At 46.0% G+C, this 21,589-nt stretch overlaps 1 protein-coding gene across 1 annotated transcript; it reads right to left on the bottom strand.

The window, feature by feature from the left end:
- Positions 1-4,035: 4,035 nt before the first annotated feature.
- LOC119809419 (RNA polymerase-associated protein LEO1-like) lies at positions 4,036-16,493 on the bottom strand. Its single transcript, XM_042054726.1, has 10 exons — positions 16,413-16,493; positions 15,889-15,953; positions 15,701-15,838; positions 14,668-14,752; positions 12,201-12,295; positions 10,411-10,545; positions 8,580-8,709; positions 7,627-7,804; positions 6,239-6,361; positions 4,036-4,205 (listed from the first exon to the last, which is right to left on the bottom strand). The coding sequence occupies exons 1-10, from the start codon at positions 16,491-16,493 to the stop codon at positions 4,036-4,038; spliced, it is 1,200 nt and encodes a 399-aa protein (XP_041910660.1).
- Positions 16,494-21,589: the final 5,096 nt, after the last annotated feature.

The raw sequence follows: 21,589 nt of genomic DNA, 5'->3' as shown, positions 1-21,589 counted from the left end.
CCTCATGTTTAACCCTTTTTGCCACTAAAAGACATTATTACGCTTCATAAAACCTGTGGTTCCCAGGGCTGTCTCAGTTTTTCTGTACAAACTCAGGAGCCACTCTTCCCACTGTTACCCAGCAGCTGAATCACGGTTCAGCTGCAGTCACAGTCACTGCTGCCCTGAAGCCGTGTCTGGCTGTGTCCTCTAGCCCTGCTCTGCTCTGAACAGCATCAGCTGAAGACATGCCACCCAAGAGAAGTGAAGCTGTGAGCATTCAAGAGACAACGGCTGCGGATGCTGCCAGGCACAGGGGTGAGCTCTGGGGGCTGAGCATCTGTCTGTTGACCTGTCTTCTCCATCAGTTCTCACAGGTCACTGCATTTCTAGATCATCCCTCCCTCTTCACTCTTAGAGCTGCTGCCAAACTGAGAAAGTAAGGCTTCATGTCCTGTTGACTTTTCTGCACTGTAATCTGATTCCATTAATCTTTCCTTATAAAAATTAAACATAGGGGCTGGAGAGATGGCTCAGTCATTAATAGCATTGGCTCCTCTTTCAAAGGTCCCAGGTTCAGTTCCCAGCACCCACATCAGGCAGCTCACAATCTCCTGTCACTCCAGTTCCAGAGATTATACCCTCTTTTGGCCTGTGTGGGCCCCTGCACACATGTGGTACACATGCAGACAAGCAGGCACACAGTCAGAAAATAAAAATATGCAGATTTTATAGTAAATATAACATTTCACTTTAAATTTCACTTTTCAGTCTGTCATTTAGAAGGGCTAACCTTGAGATCAGCTAGAAAAAAAGACACTTCTGAGTAAACTACATTAATCATTGCCACATATTACTTTTATGTTTTTGCTTTGTCGTGTGTTTTAGAAAGCCTTAGTTAACAGGTAAAGAGCTGGACCTGGGATACCCGTTTCAAAGGCCAGGTGAAAATAGACTGCAGCACTGAAATACACTTGCTCTGTTGTTCTGTCGCTAACCGATGCAAGTTCACACCTTTAGGGTACCCCTCACCCTTAGAGATGCCATGCCTTTTTCTACATTGTCAGTGCTTTGATACAGAGAAAATCCCATAAAAAATTTTCAGATACTGTAATTTATATATCCAGATAAGCTTAAGAATGAATTCTCAGTACTTCTTTTTAAAAATGTGTGTGTGCGTAGACACGTGCATACGGTTATGTGTACACATGCCATGGCACACGTGGAGGCTATGGGACAACTCTGTGAAGCCTGTCCTCTCCTCCTGGAGAGCATACCAGCTCACTGGCCCCATGTTTTTTAAAGCTGGATTTGTATGTTTACAACCTGTAATCCAGAAAGCCCAATTACAATTTTCACAAGGGCACCAAGGACACAATATCTAAGAGTTTTCTTCCTTTCTCCATGTTTTCATTGCAGTAGTTATACTATATATGATTTCAACTGAGTAAACAAAATTAAAATAACTCCCAATGCAGAGTTCTTATACAACTCCTAATAGTTCAGATATCTCAACTTCGGTTACTAAGAAAATACAGTGGAGGCCGTGTAGTATCAAAGCAGTGGTTGTGCAGGCTGAGCCAGTCACTTACAGAATGCCTGAGCTGTCCTGAAGATCTCCAGCCCCAAATGCCAGAGCCAGAGTCAGAGCCAGTCTGGCTTCCCGCTCTTCAGCCTCCAGCCGCACTCTCTAGTGCCTGCTGTTTGCCTCTCCGTCTGCAGCCCTGATGGCTGCTGAGGCAGATGGCATGCATTCTGTTCACCTGGATCTGTTCAGCATACTCACGGTATCTTCGTTGGTGTTGCACAAATGAGATCCATGCTTGAGTTTACTTCTTACAGTATTCATCTGTCTTAGTTAGGGCTTCTAGGTCACAATGATTTTGTTTTCTTTTTTGTTTTTTTGAGGCAGAGTTTCACTGTGTAGCTTGGGAACCTGTCCTGGAACTTGCTCTGTAGACCAGGCTGGCCTCAGACTTACAGAGATCCACTTGTCTCTGTCTCTGTCTCCCAAGTGCTCAGAACAAAGGCGAGCGCCAGCACCGCCCAGCATCATAGGAACTCTTATAAAGGACAACTTTTAATTGGGGCTGGCTCAGTTCAGAGGTTTAGTCCATTATCATGGAGTGAAGCATGGTGCATGCCAGCAGGCATGGTGCTGGAGAAGGAGCTGAGAGTTCTATATCCAGATTGCCAGACAGCAGGAAGAGAGAAACCTCAGAGCACACCCCAATGACACACTTCCTTCAACAAGTGCCACTCCCTAGTGGCCAAGCATTCAAATATACGAGCTTATGGTGCCATTGCTATTCAAAGCACCCCATCATCCAACAGCCGTCTCCATCTCAGAGAACACAGCTCCCCTGCCACCAAAGTCAAGTTGAGCCCATTGCGGCCCAGAGACTGTCTTCTGTCCTCAGTACACAACAGAACTATCCTGGTGGAAGGCAGAGCTGCTCCACCTGCCGAGAACCTGGTTTCTCCAGATTGGATTTGGGGGAAACTGTAGCCCTCAAGACTGTCTTCTCCAGTGATTAAAGGTGACAGCAAACTGAGAACAGACCCTTCGTTATTGTGTATCTTTGTATGTCTGAGTTTGGCTTGGCACCATAAACACCCCCCTTCCCCGGTTATCCAGCAATGTGCCTTTTTAAAGGGCCTGATATTGGGGTGTACATTTAGCCTTTCACCGGTTGCCACATGAGGACACTGCAGTCTTGTGCTCTTGAGGGTGCAATGTTCCAGGCACTGCCTTGGAGGCAGACTGAAGCATCAGGAGACAGGTTTCTCTTTCCCCTCAGCAAGAATCATCATTTTCCTTCTCTTGTGGCTAGTAAATACTATTCTTGAAGCAGTGTGAAATTTCAAGTTCTGAAGCTCGGAAAGCCAAGGCCTGGGTGCCAGCAGATTGAGATCTGGTTTGCAAATGGCCTCCTAACTGAATGTCTGTGGTGTCGGTGGCAGAACAAGAAGCAGCAAGTTCCCTCTAGGTGTTTCTCAATTGGTGTGTGTAGCAATTTTTAACAGTTTATTTCATCTCTGCTTAAAAAGAATATGACGGTGAGGTTTCTCTTGGTTTTTGTTTAGTTTTTAGGGCAGGTTCTCACTGCCTAGGCTGGCCTCCAGATCCGGAGCTCAATGAGCTCAGCCTCAGCCTCCAGAGTAGCTGGGACTACAGACATGCATTGCTTTGCCCAGCTGAGCAATACATTTAATTAGTACTCCCAAGATTTTAGATTTCTGTGCTTAGGAATTGCTGTTTACAAAGTGTTTCCCAGGCTGGGGTAGAATCCTAGCACATAGTCTGCTAACCTAAAGCCTTAAAAAAAAAAAAAAAAAAAAAAAAAAACTTACTGATTCCTATCTGTTACAGACTCAATCTTTGTATCCTCCCCAATCCTCATGCTGAAGATGGGCCTTTGGAAGGCAGAGGGAGAAAAAATAGGCACGCACACACATACAGCCCTTGTGAATTCACATCCCCGCTTTATTTCTGTTACAATCTTGTAGATAAACATTGGTTTTTGCTTGAAGCCTGAATAGGCCTTTATGACAGTAAATGTTTCTCTGTTCTTTGAAATGGGGGATTAAGTAAGGTTTTTCTAACACTAACATACCAAAACACTAAATGCTTTGTAAGTAGAAAAGCAATGAATTTTCTGACATTTCACAAGTATTATCCACCCAGTTTATACAAAGTAAAGTTTCTTTTGAAGACTAGACTATAGGCATTCAAAACATACTGTATACTAAAACAAATAACTTTATTAAAGTTCATCCTGTATTCGGACTTTACATATGAAGATGCCACTGCTTTGTATGATAATCTGATTTATTCATAAACCCTTTTAAGATATAAAGCTTATTAATTCCCAAGCTACTCTTTCCTACTACAGACTATTTTTATCCTCCTCCAGTTCCTGTACTGAAGTCCTACCATGCAGTAGTGGTGGGACTTGGAGACGGGCCTTTGGAAGGCAATAAGGGTATATAAGGTCCCCAAAGTGGGACTCTCATCCTGCACTAGTGGCTGTTTAAGAAGAGATAGAAGACTCACTACCATGTGAGGACCAGCAGGAAGGAGCTAGCTGTCTGCAGGCTCTCACGAGGACTGAGCCTTGATGCTAGGGATATGAGGGATGAAGCCTGTGGGAGCCAACCAGTCTGTAGCCTGCACGCCATGTGTTTCCCTGGAGAGCCGTACATAGTGGTCAGCAGCTGGCCATCTTTGCATCAGTTCTCAGCTGTGTGCCATACTATGTTCCACTGACTGGGGATGGGTGGGAGGGTGACTGGTACCCAGTGTCCTTTGCCTCGCTGTAAAATCTGTCTGTTGTATGTGTCAGCTGGTTTGTGGAAATATCAGAGGCTCCAAGTCAGCACCATGTAAAGCAGTGGTTCTCAACCTTCCTAATGCTGTGACCCTTTAACACAGCTCTTCATGTGACCCCCAACCATAAAATTGTTTTCATTGCTACTTCATGGCTATAATTTTGCTGCTGTTCTGAATCATAATGTAAATATCTGATAAGCAGGTTTCCTGCTGTGTGACCCTGTGAAAGAGTTGTTGAACCCCAAAGAAGTCGTGACCCGCAGGTTGAGAACCACTAATAGAGAGGCTCCCGAACCTGGAACTGAAGCTAAGGACTTCCGAGTATTCTCCATGAGTCTAAGTGTTCTTTCTGGAGCTAATGCTAACTGATATGTTTTTACTATACAGCCACAACACAGCTATAAAAGTATAAAGGGGGCCAGGCATAGTGGCACATACGGAGATCTTTGTGTGTTCCATGGTCCATGGCAGTCTAGTCTGCATAGCAAATTCCAGGCCAGTCAGGGCTACATGGTGAGATCTTAAACAAACAAAATCATATCTCTATATGTGTATGTATGTGTGTATGTATATATATGGTGTGTGTATACACACATACACACATACATGGAAGGAAAATGGTTTCTGCATGGCCCATGTCATTGGTTTATGTGAGTAAAATAATCATCCTTGCTTTAATATATTTAATATATTTGAGGGGTTTGGGGAGGACCTAAGCAGTAGACTCATGTTCAGCAGTCAGGAAACCCTGGATTCAATCCCAGCACAAACAGAAAACTCAGGAAATTTTGACAGACACCAGCGCACATTTCACGTCATGCTTCAGTCTTCCTCTTCTCCCCTTGGTCTCTTTCTGGAGGGTTCATCTCCTGAAGAAATATGAAAAATGGTTTATAAAATTCATATAAGGCATTTCTGGGAGCCTTGTCTAAAGCAGTTCTGAACTGACAGGAGAAATTTGCCCCAGGGGCCTGTGTTTACACAGCACCATCTCTGGGCTGCTAAGCTCCTGGGACTTGGATTTCCCTAGGAGGCCGTCAGGGTAAGAGGTACACTTGTCATTCAATATGCTGTTTCTATCACATTACTTGAAATACATTATTTTGTTTCAGTACTTCTGTAAAATTAAGTATTTTAACATCTTGATTTTAGAGGCTGGAGAGATGGATCTTGCAGAGAACTCAGGTTCAGTTCCCAGCACCCACAAGGCAGCTCATAAGCAACTGTAACTCTAGCTGATGGGTAAAGGGTTCCATCACCATCTTCTGGCCTCCACAGGCACTGCAAGCATGTGGTGTACACTCAAATAAAAATTTAAAAACTGAATTTTAAGAATGCTTAGGTATGTTTTTGTGGTTTTCTTTAGAAAGTTTTACATCTGTATATACACATAAACATTAATTAACAAGTAGCCACTATTCAAACATTAATGCCATTGTGATACTAATCCCTGCCTGTGGAACCCAAAGCAAGGTAAGTGCTAGGAAGGCACTGGCTTAGCGTGTCCCAGCAGCAACAGCATAGGGCCCCTCGCGTAACTATGACTTCCAGTGTCTGTGATCCTACAAGAGAAAAGGGAAGCCAAGACTCGTTGGGAAATAGCACAGACTGGAGAAGCCTCCATTGCTGCTCTGAGCATTTGCCTGCCATTCCCCAGAGGAGCCTAGATGCCTCTGGGCCCTGAGTCCTGCCTGGTCCTGCCTGATACTCAATGTGTAGCTGAAATGCCTCGTCCTGGCCTGTCTGGGATTTTGCAAATGTCTCCATTTTTCTGGAGAGTGTGTGGCCTCCCAAGACCCACCCCTGCCAGACAGCAGAGTCTCTGCTCTTATTCCTGCATTTGTGTCACTGGGCGTCAGGAGATTGTACAGCTGTGTTCCCGCTCTGGATCCGAGGTCACCCTGGAGCTGCATAAATGGAGCTTACCCCTGTCACTTGTGAGTGTCTTACCCCTGTCACTCGTGAGTGTCTTGGCTTTAAGAACTGTTCTGGCCTTGTCATCTTCAGATCCTTCATCGTCACCATCCAAGGAAGACAGGGCTTGTTCCTCTGAAAGGGAAGGGATTATTTTAGGAATGGGAATTATCTTTGGAGAAACCCTTCTTTCCCTAGCTGCTATCATCTTAAGTTATAACCACCATGATTTCCCCTGCATAACCCTTGCCTGCCTTCTGCCATTTTCCGGCACACTATAGATGAATACAACTATTAAAATGGCTGTGGAGCTTTTTGCACAGACCTGGTACCATCCGTGCAAGGGATGTGATGCCACCTTCAGTATTTGTTCCCTACAATTAGGTACTTCCTGCTTTGGGTGAAGGGCAGCACTGTCCTTGACTGCTTCATAAGCTCCTGTCCTTTCACCCAGGGTGCAAAGATCCTGCTGGTGTGTCTGCAATGCACTGCCTCCTGCAGTCCCCATGGGCCTGCCTGCCTCAGACTCGGCTTGTTGGCCAGGCTCTTCAACCAGGATAGAGCCCGGTCCACATATGACAGCCTCGCTTCTCTGGATCTTGCTGGGTCCCTCCATCCAAAACCAGCACAACTGGTGAGCCCCTCCCTTTTCCCCACCTCTGGCTATTTCCCAGTGAGGACTTTTTCTAGCGTGGTTTTTGCCTTTTGGCTTTGTTAAGCCCTGGTTCTAGACAATCACAGCTCTGTCGGGCTCAGAGCCCTCGGCCCCCACCTTCTGTGTGATGACTCCCTGGGTGGCCTGTGCCTTTCTTGGACCCTTGGGTCCTTCGGGCTTTGCCCCACTGCCCACCCCCACCAGCTCCTGAGTGACTACTCTCTTCTCTCCTCTCTCTTCTCTTCTCTTCTCTTCTCTTCTCTTCTCTTCTCTTCTCTTCTCTTCTCTTCTCTTCTCTTCTCTTCTCTTCTCTTCTCTTCTGCTGATCCTGTCCCCAGAGACTAGTCTCCCCTCGCTCCTTCCCCCTTTTCCCATTCACTTTTCCCCAATAAAAAGCCCTCCATGTGAGTTCTGTTGCATGGCATCTTTCTCTCACACGCTGCTTTGTTTTAAATTACAACAAACTGCTGAGCCATCCCTCTAGCCCCCAATTCGTGAGTTCTTAATTGTGCTAATGTATACATTTCCCTCCACAGGTGCATCCCACGTGTAGAACAGGTGCTGTGCTGTCTGGAGATGTCTTGGTTTCAGTTAACCTTTTCTATGGGCAAGTGGCCCTAACCAGAGCAAAACGGAAGGGGGAGTGTGTTCTATAGTCTTGAGTAAATAATCTGAGCAAGATGAAGATCCCACCAGAGCACAACTAAAGCCCCACCTACTGAAATGAGCTCTGACACTGACTTACTGTGGACTGCCTCCTGGTAATGGTTTTCAGTGGTCTCTAGTCTGGATGTCGTGTCCTCTTCTCCCTCCTCTTCCTCGTCCTCACCGTCAGGCTGCTGGATGGTGGGGCTTGAATGCAGCTGATCCTGCCTCTTCGGATGCAAGTTCCGTCGACTAGACAGCCTTCGGCGTTCTTTTCTCTGCATATATATACACATATATATGCAAACTTTCAAGTTAAAAAAAAACTACTTTTGGCAAGATGTGGTATCATGCACCTGTAGTGGAAACTGAGGCAGGAAGACAGCTTAAACCAGGAGTCCAAGACCAGCCCATGCAATATGGTGGAAGTTTCTCCAACAGAAAGGAAATGGGGAGGAGGGAGAGGGAAAATGGAACTACTTTGTGTCCATTTAAACCCATTTTTAAAGCAGTCTGCTGCCCCACACTGCTGTAACCCCACAGAGTAGATGGTTCCGTGGGGTAAAGGCAACACATGAATGAGAATGCAGGAAAGGCCCCTGGCACCGTCATGATCAGGACTGGCACAGGCATGCCCCTGAGAGCTGTGTGCATCCCTCACTGCTGCCACTCACAGCTCAGAAGTGACCAGCCTGAGAAACCCCTTCCCAAATGACCCTCTGCGACAGTGGAAGTGGGCCGTGCTCATCACTAAGCTGCAGAAACCTGACCTCTGAGGCTCCTCCAAGCTCCCAAGCTTCTCAGGCATTCCTACCGTGGCCTTCAGTGCAACTAATATACTCAGCTCCCGATAACAGGCTGAGGAGACTCCGCCAGGCATGCCACACTTCAGAGTTAAAAGAGCCACGAATCAAACCCAAGGCCTGGCACAGGCAAGGCAAAGCATTGTGCTACTAAGCTGTACCCAAAGCCAAAGAACGTGTTGATTGTTTAAGTTCAGAGAAACAGCTCTTAATGTACAAAAGATCCCAACATAAAGCTCACCAGACATACCTGAATCTCTGTGCGTGGCCACTCAGGGTCACAACCAGCCATCGGCAAGATTCTAATCTGTGTCTTGGAACTTGGGTTCTTAAATGAAAGAGTCAGCTTTTTATATGTGGCACCGTCTGTACAGTGAGGTCTGTCAGGAAATGAACAGGAAATATCTGTCTCACTTTGACCAAGAACACCCAAACCGCCCATGAGCCATGATGACCTCACCCTTGAGCAGAGCAAGGAGGCAGGAGGAGCACAGTTTCCCTCTGTCCTCCCACTCATGGAGAGTGGAGTGGACTGCCCCAGAGTGTGAGGAGAAAGAGACAGGAGGCCACATCAAGTGCTTTTCACAAAGAACAGGCCCAACTACAGTCACAGACGAGGGTCCTGAAATCTCAGATCCACAAGGGTGGAGCATGCACTAGCAGAAACATTTTGAGAACTGAAAGATGTCTCCTCCAACCAATAAAAGTAGGATGGTTTTAAACAGTAGGTAGCCAAGTGTGTGACCCTGTCTCAGAGACAGAATGGACCACAATGGCGGGGGCCTTGGCGGCTCAGGAGGAGACAAGAGTCTCAACCTGTAATCCCGTCACCCAGACAAAGGCAGGAGGATTGCAAGATTGAGGTGAAGATGGATAGTGCGTTCAAAGCCAGCCTGGGCTACATAGCAGTACCGTCACAAACAGGAAGTGCCTTCCTGAGCATGGGAGGACAGCTTGTAAGTGGGGCCTGAAGATGGAAGAAAGGACCTAAGGAAAGATTTATGCCAAGCAGTCAAATACTACCCCAGTGTAGAGCTCAGAGCAAGGGCAGAAAGCAAAACCTAAGAGCTGCGCACGGTCCCGGATACTTCTAGAAGACATTCGTAAGTGAAAGGTTGAGCACTAACTGTGCCAGCCAGGTGTATGTACTAGTTAACATGACATCCCAGTGACACACATCTTAGAGGTAGGGAAACTGCAAACTGGTGAGACCCTCAAGACTATATAACCTTATAGTTGTTACACAACACATTTACTAATAATATACACCCAACAGGCCCTTATTTTAAGTTTATTATTTTTTTTTTTAATCTTCAAAGTTGTGCAACCATGGCTACAATCTGATTTTAAAATATTTCAGCAGCTTCAAAGGAACTGTGTGTCCACTGCCACGGTAAAGTACGGTACCTCTCAAGGAAAGCGGGATTCTAGTCCCAGGTACATCCTTAAGAGGATGTGCCAAAGATCACCCACTGGAGCCAGCAGAGCTGGCCCTGTGTCTCGAGTGGGCACAGGCTACCACCGCTTTTGTCCCACACACCAGCACCACATTCTGATGGCACTTTAGCTTTGGGGGGTTAGTTCCACTCGAGGGTTAAGGACACGCCAACTGGCAAGCTACAATGGTGAGTCTTTTCCAAGTGCCCTGGCCATTTAGAAGCCATGGACCAGTCCCTTGTAAGCTTTCTTAGCATGAGTTGGTTCTCTGAGAAACCTGTAGTTAACTTTAAACACTTGTCTTGGGGGGGCTGGAGAGATGGCTCAGAGGTTAAGAGCATTGCCTGCTCTTCCAGAGGTCCTGAGTTCAATTCCCAGCAACTACATGGTGGCTCACAACCATCTGTAATAGGGGTCTGGTGCCCTCTTCTGGCCTGCAGGCAGACACACAGACAGAATATTGTATACCTAATAAATAAATAAATAAATATTTAAAAAAAAAAAAAAAACCACTCATCTTGGCACCAGACAGGGTGGTTGCTGTGCCGCTCTGTGGAGTGACGCCAGCCCAAAGGGTCTCTGTGCGTCACGGCTCTGCCTTGGTCTTCAATGGCAAGTAGCGACCCGTGAAAAGAAAACCTTACCTAAAGATAAGTCTGGATTTAAAGATGGCTTGTCCCCGGAGACCAGTGTCTTCCCGTATAAACAGCTGGTTGTGGTTGTCCTGCAGTGGGGCTTTGTAGACATCGAACACTTCATTGCCTAAATGCAGGGACATGCTGGAGAGGGGAAACATTTGGGTATTAAGATGCTTAGTGACCAGGTCAGGATCCTGTCCTCATACAGAATTCACAGGGGGGAAAAAATGCTCTCAGGGCTGGAGAGATGGCTCAGTGGTTAAGTAAGAGCACTGGCTACTCTTCCAGAGGTCCTGAGTTTAATTCCCAGCAACCACATAGTAGCTCACAACCATCTATAATGAGATCTGGCGCCCTCCTCTGGCGTGCAGGCACACATGCAGGTAGAAGACTATACATAATAAATAAATAATTTTTAAAAAAATGTTCTCAATAGCCTCCTTCCAAGCTGGGTATGGAAGTGTTTGCCTGTAACCCTGGCACTGGAGAGGTGGAGTAATAGGGTCAGGAGCTGAAGGTCACAGGTTCAGGGTCAGCTATAAAGTGAGTTCTCGGCCAGGATGGGCCATGAAACCCTGTCTTCTGTTTGTGGGAAACAAGGTCTCACTGTGTAGCCTTGATTGGCCTGGAACTTGCTATGAAAGCCAGGCTGGCCATAAATTTACATAGCTCAGCCTTCCTCTGCCTCCCCAGTGCTAGAATCAAAAGTGTGCTCTACCATACCAGGGGAGACCCTGTATTTTTTGTCGTTTGTTTATATTTTTCAGGGTTGTACTGTGTAACCTGACTGTCCTGGAATTCACTCTGTAGACCAGGCTGGCCTCGAACTCACAGAGATCCATCTGCCTCTGCCTCCCAAGTGCTGGGATTAAAGGCCTGCGCCACACCACCACGCAGATGAGACACTGTCTTAACAAACAAGAATGAAATCAGTTCTCTTTGTGGTGGCTAGAGTAAGAATGCCTCCCGAAACATTCAAACCTGGTCCCCTGCTGTTGCTGCTTGGGTGGGTTTGAGAGGTGTGGCCTTGCTAGAGGAAGTGTGTCACTGGGGGGTGGGTTCTGAGGTTTCCAAACCCCAAACCCAGTTAACTCACTCTCTCTCTCTCTCTCTCTCTCTCTCTCTCTCTCTCTCTCTCTCTCTCTCTCTCTCTCTCTCTCTCTCTCTCTCTCTCTCTCTCTCTCTCTTTCTCTCTCCTTCCTGCTTGGCTTGACAGATGAGTGCTCTCAGCTGTTCGTACCACCATGCCTACTGCCTGTTGCCCCAGCTCCCTTTGGAACTGTAAGTCGAAATCTACTCCTTCTGTAAGTTGCCTTGGTCGTGCTGCTTTATCAGAGCAACAGAAAAATAACGAGTACACACCTCAAAGCAAAGAATGGTAAAATATACTTTTCAGTCTGAAATAGAATTGTCCTTCGATCTGCATCTTTTAATTTCAGCAAACTGAAACGAGTTCTCGAATAATTTCAACTGAGGGGGTAGGGTCCTAGCCCGGCTGGTAGAGCACGTGCCATGTGCACATGAAGCATGGGGTTTGATCCCCAGCACCGCCAACAAAGGTTATTTCAGATTACCCTGAGGTTTCAGAGGTGAGGTTTTCAACCAGCAAGACAGAAGAGGGAGCTGATCGATTTGAGCCAGCTCTACGCTCGCCTGCTAGCCCAGCTGTAAGGCCTAAACACTGCTCCTCTCTCTCAGGTTTCAGAGGTAATGCCAGCAGCCCAGATTTTCTCAATAAAGCCCTACACAGAAAATTCCAACTTACCCAGGCCTCCCTCGGGTGTTCCAATACTCACCTTCCATCTGACCACTTGACGATCCGGGCGTTGCTTTCTTTAATTTTATAGCCTTCTTCATCCCGGCGTATCCTCCAGCGAATAGTATTTTCCACCTGGTTCGGAAGACAAGGTATTGGCAACCAATTCAGCTAGCTGTTTGGTTTTTGTTCCTCGAATTATTCATAATCACGTGGTAAGAATGGACGGGCGGGTGGTGAGAAAATGGCTGGCTCAGCAGCACTACCCCCATTCACCACAGGCGTCTGGACGTGCTGGTTAAGCTAACCAGGCTTTCTGTTTACTTTTCCTGGGGTCCAGGTCACAGCAGTGGGAGGAGATGCTAAACCGGATGCAGCCATTAGCCACAGCTAAGTAAGAGCTCCCCGGGAAAGAGATCAGGCCACCCAGGGTAAACAGCTGAAATTGACACCTCAGCTGAGGGTGTAACCCTGGTAAATAAAGCCCTTGGCTAGCACGTGTGAGATCCCCCAGTTCTATCCCCACCCCCCACCACAAACCTTGAAGGCCCGGGGTGGGGGTGGGGAGCTTTTAAAGTGTCTCTTAGGGAACACAGCCCACAGAATCAACTAAGCAGGGCTCACAGAGACTCACAGAGACTAAAGCGACAGTTCGGGACCCTGAACCCGGCTGAGCTAGGTCCTCTGCATATATGTTATGGTTGTGTAGCTTGGTGTTTTTGTGGGACTCCTAACAGTGGGAGTGGAGGTGTCTCCGACTGTACTGCCTGTTCTTGGGACCCTTTTCCTCCTACTGTGTTGCTGCATCCAGCCTTGATAGGAGGGTTTGTGCCTCCTATTGTAACTTGTTTATGCCGCGTGTGGTTGATATTCCCGGGAGGCCTGCTTGTTTTGTTGTTGTTTGTTTGGTTGTTTGTTTGTTTGTTTTTGAAGGGAAATGGGAGAAGGGAAGGGAGGATAAAATAAATCTCCCCTTTTCAAAAAAAAAGTGTCTCTTAGGACCAGTGACATGGCTCACTGGGTAAGGCACTTGCTGCCACACCTGACTGCGTTGAATTCCCAGAACCCATGTAGTGGGAGGAGAAGACTCTGCACACTCTCTTTTGGCCCATGTGCACACGCATGTGCATGCTCTTGCACACACAAATAAATGACTTTTTTTAAAAAAGAAAAAGTGTTTATAGAGATTAGATCTAGACAACATTTTAAGTTTTTTAAATACTTAATAACTAACTAGGAGCTAGAGAGACAGCTTAGCAGTTAAGAGCATTTGCTGCTTTTCCAGAGGGCCCACATTTAGTTCCCAGCACCATGGTGGGCAGCTCACAACCACTTATAACTCCAGCTCCAGGGGAACTAATACCCTCTTCTGAACTCTGCAGGCACCAACACAACATGATATACCTACACAGACACACACACCACACACACACACACACAATAAAACCATTAGCAACAAATTAAAAGTCTGAGACCTATACCTGGCTCTGTTTGAGTTCAAATTAACCAATGAAATGGAAAACTCCAAGTCACAAAAGACCACTACAAATGGACCACACCTAGAGCTACCGTTGTTTGGGAGGTAACATCCCTGCATGAACACCGGTAGGGCTTTGTCTTCTCAGGTATTCTCTAGAGAAAGCCCCTAATGGCAAGGTCTGCTTCGGTGCACAAAGTGTCTGTGAAGAACACTTCCGTGGTGGGAGGCTGAGGGGAGGAAGTGTGGAGACAGCCCCGTACACCTTACAACATTGTTTATCTGAGGGAAGCTAGTGCGTTCCAACAGTTTCTACCTTTATTTCAGTTAAAACTTAGAGCTGAGACGGGTTGGCACACACTTTTAATCCCAGCACTCGGGAGGCAGAGACAGGCAGATCTCTGAGTTCAAGGCCAGCCTGGTCCATAGAGTAAGTTCCAGGACAGCCAGGGCTACACAGAGAAACCCTGTCTCAAAGAAATGAAAAAAAAAAAAAAAAAAAAAAAAAAAAAAACCTGAAAACTTGAGAAAAATTCTAGAGGAGAGAGAAAAGATGTGTGCCCACTGCCCTAAATGTCTGGAAAGGCCGTTTTCCCACATTCAGAGTTGTTTGTTGGGTGAGCAGGCAACATTAAGAGCATTCTCAAGTGCAGGTCTCTTGTCATCATCCCTGCGTTTACTGTCTAAGGGAGAAATTTAGGGGCCTGGGAGGTGACTCATGGTTAAGAACACTTGTTGCTCTATCAGAGGATCCAGATTCCCAGCATCCACAGGGTGATCCACAACCATTCATTAAGTTCCAGTTCCAGAGGGTTCGATGCCCTCTTCCAACCTCTGCAGGTGCCAAGCACACACATGGTGTACACACATACATGTAGTAAAACACTCACATGAATTAAATCAATCTAAAAGAAAAAATGTAAGAAGAAGCTAGTCTGGCATGGTAGTGCATGCCTGTGGCCACGGCTACTAGAAGGCTAAGGTGCCGGGGGGCACTAGAAGAGAAAAGGAGTAGAAAATGGCGTAATACCTTCAATTTTAAGTTGTTTTTATCGTCCTCATAAAGCACTTTCTCATCTTCACATTCATCTTCATAATGCTGAGGATCAAAAGGTCTAAAAAATTGCCATATTAGTCACAATTAATGGTTGATGGACACTCTAACCCAGTGTCTCTACCACATGAATCACAGCTCACCACAGCCTCATGGAACCCTCAGGAAGTGTGCCAATGACTACTCCCTTGATTTTCTTGTTAAAACAAACTTCCTGAAATAAAATCCAAACAGGGCTCGTAATTCAAAATCCTCATGGAGGATACACATAGTATAAAGCATAGGTAATAATACCTGACCCATCCATATTTAAAAACCAGGGCCACGGGACGATTTGAAGGGCTGTGAACCCAGTGAAAGGCTTCAGAAGTGTCCCTTGATCCAGGCATTGTGGCACAGCCTTTAGGAGCAGAGGCAGGCGGAGCTCAAGGCCAGTTTAGTCTGTGTGCTGAGTTCCACTACAGCCAGGGCTACATAGTGAGACACTGTGTCAAAAAAAAAAAAAAAAAAAAAAAGAAGAAAGAAGAAAAAGAAAGTTCCTTAGCTTAATTAGTCAATATCTGGGCCTGACATTTTTTTCATATTTTTTAAAAAAATAAATAAAAATTAACAACAAATTAAAGCCTTTAGTTCAGGGATTAAAATTTACCGCCTAGAGTGTGTGCCTTAGTGAGTAAGGCAAGCCAACACTACTTTGTCGTCAAAGTCACCGCCCGGCCTAGATTCAGTGTCATTGACACTGGCCACCAGGGACTTCTCTGGCATCTCTCTCACTGTCACCCTGTGTTCCCAGCTTTCCACGAGTGACGTTGTCATGTGCCATCTGCCCATTTACAGCAGAGTGGCAATGGCGGGAAGACCTCCAGTGTTCTGATTCTCTACAGTGACTTATCACGCTGTCGTTCCAGTCACGTGACAAACCTTTCGTTTTAGGATTGGTCAACTCATAACAGTTCGTTTACATTTTGTATTGTTTTTCAATCTCTTCAGTTTTATTCAGTTCTCTTACTTGGGTTCTATCCTGAGAAATCTGGGGAGCTTAACAAAATACAGTTCATTCCCTAAGTCAGAGGTGATGCTGGGAATTTCAACTTTTACTCTCATTTCGGGAATACGCAGGTCCATATGCTGGTTCCGAGACAGTCCACATCCGCCCTGAAGAGGGATCAGAAGGGGAGAGGGGGAAGAGACAGGCTAAGTGTTCCAGCTGTGCTCTGTGTGTGGCAGACACAGGTTTGAAAGAAAATTAAGTCAGATACCACCTTAGGAATAGTCAGTCAGCCATGCCTTGGTCCAAGTCGCTCCCCCAAACCTCACCCCAGCCACACCCACAAAGGAAACAACATTCCATGGAGAATAAGATATATTATCCTGCATTACTAGGAAGGTGTATTTTGTTGGCATAGCTCATTTTCTATTTTGTGTGACATTCAAGAAGTACAAATAATTTAACCCTTCATTACTAAGTACATACTAAAATCAGAAAAGAATATCAACATTGCCCATACAGCACACATGTGCATAAGAAAGACCTTTTAAATCAAAACCTGTCATATCAAGAGTCTCAGTCAGATGCCCAGGTCAGCTAAGACTGTTACCACACAGTTAGTCCTCTATGAACGCCCCCCTCAACATGAGAGACGAACCTCTCAGGAACCTTTGCTGAATACCTGCTCTTAGCTTGCAATCCGGTGGTCAGTGTGGCTGGTGACTGTACTCACCGCAGGCTGTCTTGGAACAGGCATCCGCTGGTCTTCATCGCTCTCTGAAGAAATGTCATCTATATCTCCAAACAGATCCATGCTCCCACTGTGATCGCCAGTGTTGAGGGAATAGACATTATTGGGTCTAACTCAAATTATTTTTAATTTTTTAAATTATGTACATGAAGGCAAAGAGAGTCAGGTCCCCTGGAGCTGGAGTTACAGATGGTTGTGAGCGGCCCGACATGGGAACTGAACTTGAGTTCTCTGCAAGAGCAAGTGCTGCCCCCCCCCCCAGTCCCTGCTACAGTTCTCTGTGTAGCTCAACACATTTGCGTTATTCACAAACCAGATCTCCAGGTGGCTCTCCAAGCCTGGCCTTGAGGTCACCAGAATGTCATCAGAGAAGGCAAGAGGTGAGGTCACCAAGGTAACTACTTTGAGGACAGTTCCCAGAGAGCTGTGAGCCCAGCATTTAGCGCTAGCCTGGACTACATGAGACCCTGTCTCATGTCATGTGATTCCAGCTGAGTAATGGTGGCGCACGTCTTTAACCCCAGGACTCGGGAGGCAGAGCCAGGTGGATCTCCATGAGTTCAAGGATAGACTGAGCTACAAGAGCTAGTTCCAGGACAGGCTCCAAAGCTACAGAGAAACCCTGTCCCGAAAAAAACAAAAAGTGTAGTGACTCCACTAGTTCTGTGACACTCTCTGGCCTCTCCACCATGTCACAGCTGATCTGTGGGATCGGTGGGCTATCCTCACTTCCAAAGTTGGACTCTGAATAACGCCGAGTTTTTTCTGTTTTTCACTGTGAGGGAAGCAGCTGCTTTGATATGAAGGTGACCCACTGCCTGCTGGGTGTGGGGGGAATCCTGCTCGGAAACAGACCCTTCAGCTGCAGGTGGGCCTCAGAGAGTGCAGCCCTGGGGAAGTGCCTGGACCAGAACCTTGGAGCTAAGCCATTTCTAAGACAAGAATCTGAGTGAGAAAGCGCTATTGTTCTAGGCTGTTGAGCGCTGGGATAATTTATCACGTAGCAGAGATACCCGACAGACACCCAAGCAGCACTTTCTCCCCTCGTCTGTATTTTCTCCCATTCTCTTTATTCTCCGGGACCCCAAATGCCTCCCACAATTCCAGGATATTAAAAATGGATGCCTGAGTCCTCCACACTCAAGGAGGCAGCACAATGGCCAACTTTAATGCCACTGTCACCTTGTCCAATAAAGTCATGAAGGAGACGTAGAGGCAAGGAGGCCACCTGACTTTAAACTCTGCAAAATCACCACCCAGAATACTTTCAAAGTGTCAGTCATGGGCTGGAGAGATGGCTCAGTGGTTAAGAGCACCGACTGCTCTTCCATACGACCTAGGTTCAATTCCCAGTACCCACATGACAGCCCACAACTGTCTGTTAACTCCAGTTTCAGGGGACCCAACACCCATGACAAAATATCAGTGAACATAAAATAAATAAAAATAAAACCCCCAAAGTGTCAGGCTTCCCAGCAGTTCCTCTACGCGCCTTCATCAGCTCTGGAAAGCAGTGCTATCACCACGACTGGCAGAAGCTGCTTCACACTGACACCATTACCTGTGCACGCGAAGACCAGCATCCTGGAGCAGTGAACAGTCCCACAGCACAGCTTGCCAGCTGGTAAAACCAAGTCCTAGCCCTGAAGTGGATCCTAGACTTTAAATACACCTCCAAGATTTTAGCACATTCATCCATTTGTGTATATGTGTGGAGGTCAGAGGTCAGTTCTCTCCTACTGTGTGGCTTCAGGAAATCAAGCAGGTTATCAGGTGTGGCAGCAAGCATCTCAGTGGTCCTACTGAGAGGCCAAGAAGACCATGTAACAAATACCTTGAGTACAAGACTATACCACAAAATGCAGCTATCCAAAATATTAGGGGTGTAACACCAACAAATTAAACCAACAGCTTAAACCAACCACCAAATTTACTAAAGAAGAAATAAAACAAAGAAAACCAAACTGTTATTTAAAATTTTTTTTTCAAAAACTGGGTATGGTAGGTAGTGCATTGTCTTTAATCCCAGCACCCAACGAGGCAGAGGCAGGCAGATCTCTGAGTTCAAGGCCAGCCTGGTCTACAGAGCAAGTTCCAGCACAGTCGGGGCTACACAGAGAAACCCTGTCTCAACAAAAAAATAAAACCAATACCCCTGAAATCCAGAGGCTCCATAGGGTTTTTATAACTGGGCATACTTAATATAAACCCTAGCAAATTAATTAACATGGCAGATTGTGATAGACTCTTTAAGGTAATTTTCTAATATTTTATCCTTACAGAAAAAAAACCTTAAATGTTATTTAACATTTCTTAAATTGTTTTATTTCAAAAAAATGTGTCTCAGCACTCAGGAAGGTGAAGTCGAAGAGGGGTTACCAAGTCTGGGGGTCAATCTAGGCTACAAACTGAGAACTGTCTCTTTTTCTCTTTTTTACAAAAAAAAAAAAAAAAAAAAAAAAAAAAAAAAAGCATGGTGGTGGCACACACCAATAATCCTAACAATTAGGAGCTTAAAACAAACAAAACAAAACAAAACAAAACAAAGAACCACACATAAATTCAACGACAGCCTGGGCCATACAGCAAAACACTGCCTAAATAAATAAAAATTTAAAAACAATTAAAAATCCAATACACTTAAGGTTACTATTAGGCAGACAGGCAGTGGAGGCACACGCCTTTAATCCCAGCACTCGGGATGCAGGGTCAGGAGCATTTCTATATTTGAGGCCTGATCTATAAAGTGAATTCCAGGACAGTCGAGGCTACCCAGAGAAGCCTTGTCTCAGCGGGGGGGGGGGGGGGGGGGGGGTTTACAATTAGGCTTAAAGTTGTTTGTTAAATTAATATATATATATATATATATATATATATAGTCTAATTAGAAAGATAACTAAATACAGAGAACAACTTTCAAGTCCAGATCTGAGAAAACACAGAAGTGGTAGAATTATTATTAGAACTTAATATTTAGTCAGATATGGTGGCTCACACCTATAATCCCAGCATTTGGTTGACAGAAGCAGGATTACTATGAGTCAGAAGCCACCCTACGCTACAGAATAGGATATTGTCTCAAAAAACAAAACAGACAAAATATTCTCCTCACAAAACAAACAAATTAAAATTTAGACTACCTCAGGACAGTGGCCCCTGGGGGCCAGGCATGTCTGTAACCTCAGCTCTGGAGGCTGAGGCAGGAGAACTTCCAGAGGAAGGTCGCCTGTGAGGGCTACAAAGGGAGACTCTCACACAGACATTTGAAAAGTTCCCTCCTACCTGAGGAGAGCCGCTGTCCACTGGCCTGGTGCTCCTAGTCACACTCCACACCACACTCTGCGGCTGTGGAGAGGAGCTGCCTCTCCTGAGGTGAAGAACAGCTGGCGGACCCTCACAGAAACTCTAACAGGAAGCTCCCTGAAGCGCCCCCCTCAGGAGCAAACAGGAAGGAGCAGGTCTCTCCTTTGCTATCCAGCCTCCCAGTCTCCCTATAGCGCCCCCCACAGGGCGGTGGTAAAGCCGAACACAGCCTCACAAATGGGCTTGGAGACAGGGGAGGTTGGTAGGTAACTGAGTGTCTCCTAGTAAGGGACATGCACATTGCTTTGGGAAGGATGGAGACACATAAGGGTTCTTAAACTAGGTACAGGAGTTTCAACTCAGCCACAAAATACACAAGAACTTAAATTGGGAAAGGGTTGTGACGGTGATTTGGATTTTTTCTCTTAAAAAAGAAAAAATTTACCATGCACTCTAATCAAGGAGCTCCTGTAAAGCAGTTATTTTTTTTAATATTTATTTATTTATTATGTATACAATATTCTGTCTGTGTGTTATGTCTGCAAGCCAGAAGAGGGCACCAGATCTCATTACAGATGGTTGTGAGCCACCATGTGGTTACTGGGAATTGAACTCAGGACCTTTGGAAGAGCAGGCAATGCTCTTAACCTCGGAGCCATCTCTCCAGCCCTAAAGCAGTTATTTTTAAAGATCAAAATTAGGGGTGGAGCCGGGCGGTGGTGGCGCACGCCTTTAATCCCAGCACTCGGGAGGCAGAGGCAGGCAGATCTCTGAGTTCGAGGCCAGCCTGGTCTACAAGAGCTAGTTCCAGGACAGGCTCTAGAAACTACAGGGAAACCCTGTCTCGAAAAACCAAAAAAAAAAAAAAAAAAAAAAAAAAAAATTAGGGGTGGAGAGATGCTCCTGCAGAGGGCCCAAGTTCAGTCCCCAGCACCCACATCAGGGAGCTCACGACCTCCAGTAACTCCTGTCCCAAGGGAGCTGACGCCCTCTTTAGGCCTCTTCAGATACCCTCTCCACGCACATGAATAAAAGTCTTAAAACTATTTTTTTTTTACATTTCATTTTAGACAGGCAGTGATGGCACATGCTTTTAATTCCACCACTCGGGAGGCAGAATCAGGTGAATCTCTGTGAGTTCAAGGACAGCCAGAGCTGTTACACAGAAATCCTGTGTAACTGCTTGAGTAATTACAGAAATTATAGATATATATAAATATATATAATATATATGTATAAGTTTGAATTGTAACACAAAAATTCCTGTCTACACAGACACTGAGAATGTGACTTTCCTTGGGATATAATTAGATAAAATGAGGCCATGCTGGCTTCAATTGGTCCTATGAGAACAGAGACCTGGAAGAATGCACAAGCCAGTTAGCCATGTTGACCACATGCAGGTGTCACACCACAAGCCAAAGAACTGAAGGAAAGGAAAGACGGCTCCTCGGGAGGGAGTGTGGCTCTGTGCTCTCCTTGATTTCAGACCTTCAGATTCTCCAAAAGTCAGAGTCCACTTCCACTGTTTTGAATTTTAGGAATTTGGGTGTCTTGTCAGCATGTATACCTGTACACATGTCTGGTGCCCAAGGAGACCAGAAGGCGGCACTGGGTTCCCTGGCACAGAGATTACAGGTGGCTGTCAGCTGCCATGTGGGTGCTAGGGGAGCCCCCAGTGCTCTTAACCACTGAGACATCTTTCCAGTCCAGGTTTTACTGTTTACAGCCAACCAACTTTGTGACCCTCTGTGAGGGCAGACCAACAGAACTAACTTCTGAGGGTTTTTCCTGTTCTCTCTGAGCTGTGTGTGGAGGAGAAGGCCTTGCTCTGTCTTGCCCTTGCCATGCCAAGA

The sequence above is a fragment of the Arvicola amphibius genome, chromosome 3 (genome assembly GCF_903992535.2).
Source record: "Arvicola amphibius chromosome 3, mArvAmp1.2, whole genome shotgun sequence".
Taxonomy (NCBI): Eukaryota; Metazoa; Chordata; class Mammalia; order Rodentia; family Cricetidae; genus Arvicola; species Arvicola amphibius.
The sequence above is the reverse complement of the archived record's forward strand: the minus strand, read 5'-3'. Positions and strand labels throughout refer to the sequence as shown.

Coding starts and splice junctions, on each gene's coding strand:
- LOC119809419 (XM_042054726.1), bottom strand. CDS start 16,493: ATGGATCTGTTTGGAGATATAGATGACATTTCTTCAGAGAGCGATGAA. Junction 14,753..15,700: donor TTTCTCAGGATAGAACCCAA/GTAAGAGAACTG, acceptor GCAATTTTTTAG/ACCTTTTGATCCTCAGCATT. Junction 8,710..10,410: donor AAATCCAGACTTATCTTTAG/GTAAGGTTTTCT, acceptor ATTTCCTGACAG/ACCTCACTGTACAGACGGTG.